The sequence below is a fragment of the Callionymus lyra genome, chromosome 17 (assembly GCF_982586985.1).
Source record: "Callionymus lyra chromosome 17, fCalLyr1.hap1.1, whole genome shotgun sequence".
In the NCBI taxonomy this organism is placed as follows: domain Eukaryota; kingdom Metazoa; phylum Chordata; class Actinopteri; order Syngnathiformes; family Callionymidae; genus Callionymus; species Callionymus lyra.
Genome location: NC_141834.1, coordinates 19,523,692 through 19,536,705, shown reverse-complemented (window position 1 = coordinate 19,536,705; position 13,014 = coordinate 19,523,692). Strand labels below are relative to the sequence as shown.

Here is a 13,014-nt window from a genome sequence, read left to right as displayed (position 1 = left end):
ATCTATATTTATGTTTTTCGTATTTAGAAATACAAGTGAATATTTGCATTGTATATTTACATCGCGAAGTGTATGTGTTTTCTTACACACCCACTGTGCGATGTTAATGCTTCAATCAAGGTTTTCTTGTAAAAAAAACTCTAAAGAAAGTACAAGCCTTCAGGACGTCTTTACGAGGCAGTACTGAGCGTCCGCTCACTTGTGTTCAAGCGAACGCTGAGTCGGGTTTTTAACCGTCTTTATCAAGTCCAAGTATGAGTCAGAAACACTCGTTCTCTTCGCTCGCCCGCCGCGGATCCATTCACGGCCTGACGACTTTTGATTGACGGCTTCGATATCGTCGCCGATGCCGCCCGACTCTCCCGTTCCCGTCAGCGCTCGAGACAACGACATCCGTGTCAAAGGTCATGCCATCTTGTCAATGTGAGTGAAGCGCTGGCCCCCCCCCCCCCCCCCCTCCCTCCTTCCTCACTTCCTGCTGCTTCTGTAGTCAGAGAGGATGCTGGGAGATAAATTTAGACCACCAGCTCCCTCTCCATCTGCCGTTGCTTAGAGTAGGCTGGTTTCCATGGGAACCTGCACCAGGATACCACCAGTAAGAGAGAGTCAGGAGAAAGAGGTGAATGTGCTCGTGGATTTTTTTTTTTTCGGGGCAGGGCGGGATAGACTGACAGCAGATATTTGAGAAAACACTTCAGAGGGTTGGTAGGATCTCCAGGCAGGTTCATGTGTGGCCCGAAGTCTCACCCCGTCATCACCACGGGCACGGATACGTCTGGGGGTTTCTAAAGATATTAACACGAGCCGCCATCCTCAAGGTAATGACTATTTCCCTCTAAGTGTCATAAACCACGTTGTGTTTCCAGAGATGATTAATATTACACTTGTGTTGTGAGCCCGGACAAGAAGCTGCTCCAAGAGTCATGTGGAGAAGTTTAGGAACTGAAGTATGGAGGACAGGTGGAGAGGAGACTAGAGCGTCTTGGACCAGGAATTTTGGGAGGTGGACTTGAGGTTTATAGACGTGGTGAACGAAGGACTGACAAACACTGAGTACTTTATGATGAAAGAAGTTCAGAGACAACAACATTTTGCAGGAAGCTTGTTTTTATATCATACACACCAGTCAGTGAAAGTCCCTGGACTTACACCACCAAGAAATATTCCTCGAAATAGGAGGTACTATTAGAAAATATCACGATGATATCACAATATTTTATTTCAAGGATACTGTTTCCATCTTTTGACTATAGTTGTTTAATGGTTTAAAGTTCGACAATTCTGTTTAAAACAAAAATAATTGGATTTTTTATTTACAACTAACATGCAAATGTCTTTACTGTGTTTGTTTATTTTCGTGTTGTAATTTAACAATCTTGACAATGAATAGAAGAAGGACAAGGGAGTGTGCAGGGTATTTTGTCCACTATATTCTTTATTAATCGTAACTTTTCTAGAATTATTATTATTATATATCATCTGTTTTTCCTTTTCCCATAAAGGTTGGGATTTTTTTCAGAGTAATCTGTTTCTTTTTAGAGTTATAGACAAAAAATGTTTGTTCATTTTAATGTAGCGACTGGAGCTCAGTTGTCTTCATCTTCGTCCAAAAAACACACTTCAAAACATCCAAATACCTCCGTACTAATCATGCGACGTCCATCTAGTATTTTTATTGTTTTTAGCGGAAGCTAATCTCAAGAGGCTTCAATCCAAGATGGTAGTTACAGACGAGTACGGAGGTATTTTTTGATGTTTTTAAGTGTGTTTTTGGACGAAGATAAAGACGAAGACAACTGAGCTCCAGTCGCTACATTAAAATGAACAAACTTTTTTTTTGTCTATAACTCAGATTAATCTGAAAATAATCCCAACTCTTAGTCGACATGTGATGATTATGAAATGAGTCAAGTTTGAATTTTGTGTGAATTATCACGTCAAGATTTTGTGCGATTCTGTCGTTAAAGCCATGACTCGTCATTTTTCAAGAAGGTTTGTTAAGACGCCAAAACGGCATTTTCAGGTCCGTCCACTCCTGGGATGTGTTTCAAAAAAGTAGCTCCAATGATGCGTGTGGACGAGAAGCTTGTGTGTAAACGTCCATCGACGCTTCACTAATAATCCTTTGTGATTCAGTCTGAGGCAAAAAACCCCCGATATAAAAAAAAAAACAGGTGATTTCCTTCTTGTGTTTCTAAAAATAGCTCCGAGAACACGCCCCCCCCTTTCCCTGCCTTCACTGAACGCGCAAGACAAATAAAACCCTGAGGATCAACCACCTCAACCAAGTGAAATAGCCTCGGCTGAAGGAAATCCTCCCGTGCTCTCGCAGGCTGGATGAGCGGAGGTCGCCTCAGGACACCGACGCCGCCGATTGGCCGCTCGAATCCATCAGATTCCGGGCTCTGAGGCGCCACCTCTGGACCCGACAGCATGTGTGTGTGGAGTGAACACACGTGTGCTTCTGGATCCATGGACGCCGAAGACATTCCTTTCCCTCGTCTCTCTGGCAGGACCCGAGTGTTTCCCGCCCGTCTCTGGCTCGTCTAGACGCCCATGAATAATGGAGGCTGAGCTTCTCCTCAACCTTAAAACGCTCTAATCGCTCTGTTCAGCGTCCGCATCGACAGCAGCGCCAGATATCGTTAAACGTACGCCATTATTACCAAGCATATCAAAAGACATTTACACCCCCCCCCCCCCCGCCATTAATCATCTTGAGCTCGGCACAGAATCCTTGTTTAGGAGCTTTTCAAATGTGCAGTTTACACTCAGGCGGTTCTTACTGGAAATCGGTCCGTTCTTTTGGCAAAAGTAGGGATGGGTTCCGATGGTGGCCATATTTATGACCGAAAATCTACGTCCTTTTCTTACAAAAAAATCTGTACAGGTTTACTCATCAAAAAAGATTTTTGAAAGCAAGTAAGAACCATTTCTGTCCCATTATTTCAGTTTGGCTACTTCCTACGTGATGACATCACATGCTAACGCTATGCTAACGTATTTTTAAAAAAACTTCTTTGTGAGCGAACGAAAGCAGTGCTGTGTCTCAAATCGAATACTTAAGTAAGTAATATTTATTTATATAGCGCTTTTCCAGACCAGGGTCACAAAGCGCTTAAACAATCAAAACAATACTCAATAAAGTATATACTTTAAAGATCAAGATAATACTGAGAACAACACAGGAGTTCGAGAAATTCAAGGAAAAGCCTGAACAAATAGAAACGTCTTAAGATGTAGTATTTTTAGTGCAAAAGTGCTCAATTCTTAGTATGTGAAATGTAGTGCTCCATACACACTAAATTGTCACTAAAACGCCCACAAAACTGTGTGTGGATCGATGGACACTTTCTACACTAAACCACTCCATCTTAGTGACTTTGTAAACGGAAGTTACGTCATATATATATTTATATATTCATATACTTACAGGTGCATTTTCAGCAGCAGTAGGAGGACGACACGTCTTCAGTGCTGATAAATATCTCACTAATATTTTGTTTCTCATATTTCTTGATCCAAACCAAACGTGCTGCCAGCAGGTGGCGATAGTGTTCCTACAGCTGGTTGAAATCATCGTTAAATAGTAATAGAAGAAGACGCTGTCACGTCATTTCCTGTTAGTGCGTAGCAGCAGAGTTTGATTTGAGACAAACTATCTGTGGAGGATTAGTTACTAGTTAGTATGTACACTATCCTGATGCATACTAACTTCTAGTATACTAAGAGAAGTACGTGATTTGAGACACAGCAGTGAAGTGAGCGATTAAAAGACATTTTCTACCAACGTTAAACATCAATTTTAACAAAGAGACTTCCTCACAGTTCGGCAAAGCAGCGTCGCCGTCGCTCGGACATATTCCGTAGTCGTGAAAGTTATGTACTTCGTGTCATTGACGAAGATGGTCTTTTTTGTTAATATAACTTTTAAATGTGTACAAAGTTTCCTTTAATAGCCCCGTTGAAGTTCTGTTCTGTTCACTTAAGTTTTGTAGCGTGTGGCGTCATCACGTAGAATAAAAAAATAGTAGGAACTATACCCGAAATGGTGCTTACACCGGTTAACCCCTCTACTGTTATTCCCTGTTGAATTTTAGGCAAACAGATTAAGAATAGATACACAACGTTATAAATCATTTAGCACTTGTGTTTTCAATGAGCAACAGATGACGTTCGACTCCTTGTTGACAGACAGAAATCCTCTGGCATTTGATTTGTCTGAACATTTTTCAGTCCATTTGTCGTTTAAATCTTCTGTTTCCGTGTCAACCTTACTTGGCTTTGTAAGAGCCATGTTGCATTATCTTAAACTGAAGCTCTTATGCTTATTGTGAAACACCACGTTTGACGAAAAAGTGCCGCAGACTATCGCAAAGTGTATCCATAATTCTTTAAAACATAGCCGGTGGAGTTAGATACATCTTTGGTGCGGTTTTTCTTTTGGCAATACCTAAGTTGTGCCGGCGGGTGAAAGACTGTTATGTGACGAGAGTGTTTACAGACAAACAAATGGCTGTTAGTTGTCAAACATAAGTAATTTGCATCTTTGCTTATCTATTTGTTTGTTTCTCCTGCGTTTGGCAAGTTCAGACGAGGCTTTTTGGAGAGTTTCACCATCTTAATAGCTATTTAGTCCGGGCAGGACTGCTCTTTTCTTTTTTCTTTTTATTCATTCATTAACACATGTCTGTGTGCAGAACCTCTGAAGACTTCTGGACCTCTATGGCTATAAATCAGCACTTTATTAAGTGAAATATTGTTGGTTTTAAATCCATATATTTCAGAATATTAAACAAACGTGATGGTTTGATGTACATTTAAAGTTTGGTGTCATTAAACATCAACTAGTATCGACTCTGGTGTCTTTTAAACATCAACTAGTATCAACTCTGGTGTCATTAAACATCAACTAGTATCGACTCTGGTGTCTTTTAAACATCAACTAGTATCAACTCTGGTGTCATTAAACATCAACTAGTATCAACTCTGGTGTCTTTTAAACATCAACTAGTATCGACTCTGGTGTCTTTTAAACATCAACTAGTATCAACTCTGGTGTCATTAAACATCAACTAGTATCAACTCTGGTGTCTTTTAAACATCAACTAGTATCAACTCTGGTGTCATTAAACATCAACTAGTATCAACTCTGGTGTCTTTTAAACATCAACTAGTATCAACTCTGGTGTCATTAAACATCAACTAGTATCGACTCTGGTGTCTTTTAAACATCAACTAGTATCAACTCTGGTGTCATTAAACATCAACTAGTATCAACTCTGGTGTCATTAAACATCAACTAGTATCAACTCTGGTGTCTTTTAAACATCAACTAGTATCAACTCTGGTGTCATTAAACATCAACTAGTATCGAATCTGGTGTCATTAAACATCAACTAGTATCAACTCTGGTGTCATTAAACATCAACTAGTATCAACTCTGGTGTCTTTTAAACATCAACTAGTATCAACTCTGGTGTCTTTTAAACATCAACTAGTATCAACTCTGGTGTCTTTTAAACATCAACTAGTATCAACTCTGGTGTCTTTTAAACATCAACTAGTATCAACTCTGGTGTCTTTTAAACATCAACTAGTATCAACTCTGGTGTCTTTTAAACATCAACTAGTATCAACTCTGGTGTCATTAAACATCAACTAGTATCAACTCTGGTGTCATTAAACATCAACTAGTATCAACTCTGGTGTCATTAAACATCAACTAGTATCAACTCTGATGTCATTAAACATCAACTAGTATCAACTCTGGTGTCATTAAACATCAACTAGTATCAACTCTGGTGTCTTTTAAACATCAACTAGTATCAACTCTGGTGTCATTAAACATCAACTAGTATCAACTCTGGTGTCATTAAACATCAACTAGTATCAACTCTGGTGTCGTTAAACATCAACTAGTATCAACTCTGGTGTCATTAAACATCAACTAGTATCGACTCTGGTGTCATTAAACATCAACTAGTATCAACTCTGGTGTCTTTTAAACATCAACTAGTATCAACTCTGGTGTCATTAAACATCAACTAGTATCAACTTTGGTGTCATTAAACATCAACTAGTATACACTCTGGTGTCTTTTAAACATCAACTAGTATCAACTCTAGTGTCATTAAACATCAACTAGTATCAACTCTGGTGTCTTTTAAACATCAACTAGTATCAACTCTGGTGTCTTTTAAACATCAACTAGTATCAACTCTGGTGTCTTTTAAACATCAACTAGTATCAACTCTGGTGTCATTAAACATCAACTAGTATCAACTCTGGTGTCATTAAACATCAACTAGTATCAACTCTGGTGTCATTAAACATCAACTAGTATCAACTCTGATGTCATTAAACATCAACTAGTATCAACTCTGGTGTACTAGTATCAACTCTGGTGTCATTAAACATCAACTAGTATCAACTCTGGTGTCATTAAACATCAACTAGTATACACTCTGGTGTCATTAAACATCAACTAGTATCAACTCTGGTGTCATTAAACATCAACTAGTATCAACTCTGGTGTCATTAAACATCAACTAGTATCAACTCTGGTGTCGTTAAACATCAACTAGTATCAACTCTGGTGTCATTAAACATCAACTAGTATACACTCTGGTGTCATTAAACATCAACTAGTATCAACTCTGGTGTCATTAAACATCAACTAGTATCAACTCTGGTGTCATTAAACATCAACTAGTATCGACTCTGGTGTCATTAAACATCAACTAGTATCAACTCTGGTGTCTTTTAAACATCAACTAGTATCAACTCTGGTGTCTTTTAAACATCAACTAGTATCAACTCTGGTGTCATTAAACATCAACTAGTATCAACTCTGGTGTCGTTAAACATCATCTAGTATCAACTTTGGTGTCATTAAACATCAACTAGTATCAACTCTGGTGTCTTTTAAACATCAACTAGTATCAACTCTGGTGTCATTAAACATCAACTAGTATCAACTCTGGTGTCTTTTAAACATCAACTAGTATCAACTCTGGTGTCATTAAACATCAACTAGTATCAACTCTGGTGTCATTAAACATCAACTAGTATCAACTCTGGTGTCGTTAAACATCAACTAGTATCAACTCTGGTGTCATTAAACATCAACTAGTATCGACTCTGGTGTCATTAAACATCAACTAGTATCAACTCTGGTGTCTTTTAAACATCAACTAGTATCAACTCTGGTGTCATTAAACATCAACTAGTATCAACTTTGGTGTCATTAAACATCAACTAGTATACACTCTGGTGTCTTTTAAACATCAACTAGTATCAACTCTAGTGTCATTAAACATCAACTAGTATCAACTCTGGTGTCTTTTAAACATCAACTAGTATCAACTCTGGTGTCTTTTAAACATCAACTAGTATCAACTCTGGTGTCTTTTAAACATCAACTAGTATCAACTCTGGTGTCATTAAACATCAACTAGTATCAACTCTGGTGTCATTAAACATCAACTAGTATCAACTCTGGTGTCATTAAACATCAACTAGTATCAACTCTGATGTCATTAAACATCAACTAGTATCAACTCTGGTGTACTAGTATCAACTCTGGTGTCATTAAACATCAACTAGTATCAACTCTGGTGTCATTAAACATCAACTAGTATACACTCTGGTGTCATTAAACATCAACTAGTATCAACTCTGGTGTCATTAAACATCAACTAGTATCAACTCTGGTGTCATTAAACATCAACTAGTATCAACTCTGGTGTCGTTAAACATCAACTAGTATCAACTCTGGTGTCATTAAACATCAACTAGTATACACTCTGGTGTCATTAAACATCAACTAGTATCAACTCTGGTGTCATTAAACATCAACTAGTATCAACTCTGGTGTCATTAAACATCAACTAGTATCGACTCTGGTGTCATTAAACATCAACTAGTATCAACTCTGGTGTCTTTTAAACATCAACTAGTATCAACTCTGGTGTCTTTTAAACATCAACTAGTATCAACTCTGGTGTCATTAAACATCAACTAGTATCAACTCTGGTGTCGTTAAACATCATCTAGTATCAACTTTGGTGTCATTAAACATCAACTAGTATCAACTCTGGTGTCTTTTAAACATCAACTAGTATCAACTCTGGTGTCATTAATCATCAACTAGTATCAACTCTGGTGTCTTTTAAACATCAACTAGTATCAACTCTGGTGTCTTTTAAACATCAACTAGTATCAACTCTGGTGTCTTTTAAACATCAACTAGTATCAACTCTGGTGTCATTAAACATCAACTAGTATCAACTCTGGTGTCATTAAACATCAACTAGTATCGACTCTGGTGTCATTAAACATCAACTAGTATCAACTCTGGTGTCTTTTAAACATCAACTAGTATCAACTCTGGTGTCATTAAACATCAACTAGTATCAACTCTGGTGTCATTAAACATCAACTAGTATCAACTCTGGTGTCTTTTAAACATCAACTAGTATCAACTCTGGTGTCATTCATTAAACATCAACTAGTATCAACTCTGGTGTCGTTAAACATCAACTAGTATCAACTTTGGTGTCATTAAACATCAACTAGTATACACTCTGGTGTCTTTTAAACATCAACTAGTATCAACTCTGGTGTCATTAATCATCAACTAGTATCAACTCTGGTGTCTTTTAAACATCAACTAGTATCAACTCTGGTGTCATTAATCATCAACTAGTATCAACTCTGGTGTCTTTTAAACATCAACTAGTATCAACTCTGGTGTCTTTTAAACATCAACTAGTATCAACTCTGGTGTCTTTTAAACATCAACTAGTATCAACTCTGGTGTCATTAAACATCAACTAGTATCAACTCTGGTGTCATTAAACATCAACTAGTATAAACTCTGGTGTCTTTTAAACATCAACTAGTATCAACTCTGGTGTCATTAATCATCAACTAGTATCAACTCTGGTGTCTTTTAAACATCAACTAGTATCAACTCTGGTGTCTTTTAAACATCAACTAGTATCAACTCTGGTGTCATTAAACATCAACTAGTATCAACTCTGGTGTCATTAAACATCAACTAGTATAAACTCTGGTGTCTTTTAAACATCAACTAGTATCAACTCTGGTGTCTTTTAAACATCAACTAGTATCAACTCTGGTGTCATTAATCATCAACTAGTATCAACTCTGGTGTCTTTTAAACATCAACTAGTATCAACTCTGGTGTCTTTTAAACATCAACTAGTATCAACTCTGGTGTCTTTTAAACATCAACTAGTATCAACTCTGGTGTCATTAAACATCAACTAGTATCAACTCTGGTGTCTTTTAAACATCAACTAGTATCAACTCTGGTGTCATTAAACATCAACTAGTATCGACTCTGGTGTCTTTTAAACATCAACTAGTATCAACTCTGGTGTCGTTAAACATCAACTAGTATCAACGAAGCTACTTTAAAATATCCGGAGATGTTTTCATTGTGATGTATTTATTTGTTTACACACTCATCTCCATGTATGGATGGCTTCTAGTGTTGCCGTCAACTGTCAGTCAAGGTGCTTCTTGCATGTTTTTTCTTCCCAGTGTAAACTGGCTCTAACGAAGGTTGGCCGGCTGACTGAAGTATTTTCTCAAGCATATGGAGGGAGCAGAAGTGTGTCTCATTAAAAAAAAAAACCCTGTCATTTCTGTCGTAGCACGACTGCCAGCGTCAGCTGCAACACTCTCCCGAGACAATCCTCTCACCCACTGGATCACTGAGTCACCCTCCTCTATATTTCATGTGTGCTGGCGTATCGCTGTGTATTAATGGGATTCATGTATGTGACATACAAGTGGTTACGTAACGTACGAATGAGAAGAGCAGGGCGGACTGGATTCTTAGGAAGGGAGTTTTTTTATAGAGGCTTGCCCTGGTAGTATTTGGGAATCTCCGGGTGAAAGCGTCATTGTGTAAATAAGGAAATGGTTGGTGATAAAAAAAAGTTGTCATCATAAAAGATCTGTGGTCCAACAATAACACAACTGTGTTGCGTATTTGATGTCACTGATGTTTATGGACTAGTGTGTTATTTAAAGGGGAAGTATTGCTTTTTTTTTCCTTTTATGGTTGAATCCTCAACATCCTTAAGTATATTTACATTTAAAAATATTTAAATTGTATTCATAAAATCATATTGAGTTAAAAACCAACAAACCCACTATTCTTTTTAAATTAAAAGTGTCATTAAGGTCATTTATCTCATTACTGAGATTTGAAACACACAATCAAACACAAAATGAACGTTTTATTTTTATTTTTGGAAACATGTCCAGAGTAAACTATTTCCTGCATAGAGATTGTTTGGTATAACTTGGTACTTGGGGACATTTTTGGCCCTTGAGCAGATGTCATGCGGCCTGTTATAAGCTGTATTATTCACCTTAAAACATTATAAATGGGCTCCATTTTTTTCTATGGAAATGATCACACAAGCATTTTGTGACAAGGATTTGACTGAAATGTTATTTCTGAAACAGACTCTTGGTATTGTTTCATCGTTTATCAAATGTGCTATTCCGAGGGGAAACATCTAAAAAAGCTCTTATGTCTTCTTCAGGTCCACCATAGCAAGAGTTGACGTGAGCGCCCGGGATCAACTGAATGCAGAGCAGAAGAAGAAACTTTATAAGGACTATTAGAATGTCTGAGGCTGGACATCGACGAAGCTACGCCATTCTCAGTCACGATCGACATTTACCTGCTTCCACAAACCTTGAGGGCAACTTTGAATAATGACTCATTTGCTCGCCGTGGAATACTCCAGGCCAACAGTGAAAAAGGCACTTTGTTATGATTTCCAAGTGGAAATATCAATGAACTATCTTCTCTGACCTCCCAGCTGCCATGCCAACAGCACCATGAGGCTCCTGGAGCCCTTCCTCGTTTACCTGTGAGGCCTCCTCTCCACTCTATGGAGGCCGAGCCCGGCCAGTCCGCTGAAGGGAAGCGCTCTGGAAGGCAGGAGCAGCAGCCTGTCGCAGCTGAACCCTCGCAAGGATCTAGTCAATCTCAGCAACCCCGGCAGCTTCCCAATCCTCGTCCCGTGCACAGAGCTTTGGGTCGGCTCCAAAATCGACAACCCAAACGCACCGATCTTTTGCTTCGTTTACAGCAGCAACAAGCAGTAGCATGGCAGCATTCAGACACATCAGGGCCCTCAGGAGGCAGCTTCTTTTCTCCAGCCACGCCGTCAACGTCCCTTCCCTCTACTTCCTCCACCCAGGGTGAGCAGAGTCAGGCAGGCCCTTCCCAATTGAGCCAGGACAGCAAGGACAGGGTCAGCTCACCCAGAAGAGAGAAGAAGCCCCAAAAGCCAGGTAAATATGTTTGCACTTACTGTGGCCGTCCATGTGCCAAGCCTAGCGTTCTCCAGAAACACATTCGCTCCCACACCGGTGAAAGACCGTATCCATGTGCACCTTGTGGTTTTTCATTCAAGACCAAGAGCAACTTGTACAAGCACCGGAAGTCTCACGCCCATCGAATTAAAGCAGGCCTGGCCTCCAGCCATGAAGAACCTAGTTTGAGTGGACAAGAGGGTAGTGGTGTCGGAGATGAACCAGAGGAACACACAGAGGGGGAAAGTACTGAATCAGAAGAAGAGACGGGTCAACACAAAAAGCCTTCTTCAAAAACTATGGGCTACCCACCGAAGAAGGGACCAAAAGAGCACTTGGGAGAAGACAGTCAGAGGCCAGAGGACTCCCAAGCTGTCAAGCAAAGGCTTGCATTAAGACTGAGTGAAAGAAAAAGAGGACCGGTGGGCTCTCAGGACGATGCCCCATCTTCACTCTCCACGTCATCTTCTGTTGGCCCTGGTAGTAAAGGTAGCACAGAGTCTGGCTACTTTTCATCAGGCAGCACTGAACTTTCCCAAGTCAGCCCTCCCAGTGCCAGTGCCAAAACATATGCAGAAATCATACTTGGGAAATATGGACGCCTGGGAGGACAGCAGCGCAACCCCCATCCGCACCAGTCTCAATCTCCTCTTTGCACATTATCGGATGAGAAGAGCGTCCCTTTTGCTGTGCCTAAAACCCAAGTCATAGAACACATAACCAAGCTCATCACTATCAACGAAGCAGTCGTGGACACCAGTGAGATTGATAGTGTCAAACCGAGGCGCTCTTCCATTTCCAGAAAAAGCAGCACAGAATCTACGAAATGTACTCCCCAAAAAGATCCGTATGCATTTGACCCCAAAACGGACGTCCCTGGCCCCAGTGGTTTGAGGCAACTTCGTACTCCTCAAACGGACTCGCCTGGAAAACAGATGTTGTCAACAGTGCCTCTACTGAGAAGCCACTCGATGCCGTCATCAACTAGCCAACACGAGTCCCCCAGAGCCGGAATAATGTCTCAGAGGGGTTACCGGCTCTGCCAGTCTTTCGATGAGCAGCAAGCGGTGGTGGCGGAAATGAGGGTCGGACATACCCACCGCATGCTTAGGCGACAGCCTGCCATAGAAGTTCCTCTTGGATCCGAGCAAATTTTAGAGGAGACAAGTCCAACCTACTCAACTAGAAGCACTGAACCAGCAAGGATTCCACTGCAGCAGCAGCAGCAAAAGAGCGTTTTTGAATGTGAAACATGCAGGGCTCACTTCCAGCACAATGATGGATACAGGACTCACAGAGGCATCTGCCCAGGGAAGCAACATCTGGATCAGGAGAGCAAGGAGATGAGTCAAACAGGCCACGAGGAGCGACCGCCTATGATGATGCATCACAAGTTCAAGGCATTAGCAATGGCTGTGAGGAAAAGAAGGAAAGAGGAGAGTTTGGAGGAGGATCCCCCAAGTCCTGTGTCTGCTACAATGACCGGCAGCCCCATGGGCCTCATTCCAATGACAGGCAGACACAAGGACAGCCAGAATGTCTCAGGTTGGTTTCATTTTTTTTACATTTGTGTCAGAAAAAGTGCATGTTTTTTTTTAATTCATCAGTTAGTTTTTTTATTGTTATTTTTGGACCTTGCAAATG

The 13,014-nt window shown here is 40.1% G+C and overlaps 1 protein-coding gene across 3 annotated transcripts in view; it reads left to right on the top strand.

Moving 5' to 3' along the window:
- The window catches only part of hivep3b (HIVEP zinc finger 3b), a 58,996-nt gene that overhangs the window by 29,997 nt on the left and 15,985 nt on the right, over window positions 1-13,014 (top strand). For all 3 annotated transcript variants that reach the window (XM_087779110.1, XM_087779108.1, XM_087779109.1), the window contains exon 2: window positions 10,590-12,915. In XM_087779110.1, coding sequence (XP_087635236.1) covers window positions 10,944-12,915 — 1,972 coding nt within the window. In that variant the 5' untranslated portion in view covers window positions 10,590-10,943. The remainder of the gene's footprint in view (window positions 1-10,589; window positions 12,916-13,014) is intronic.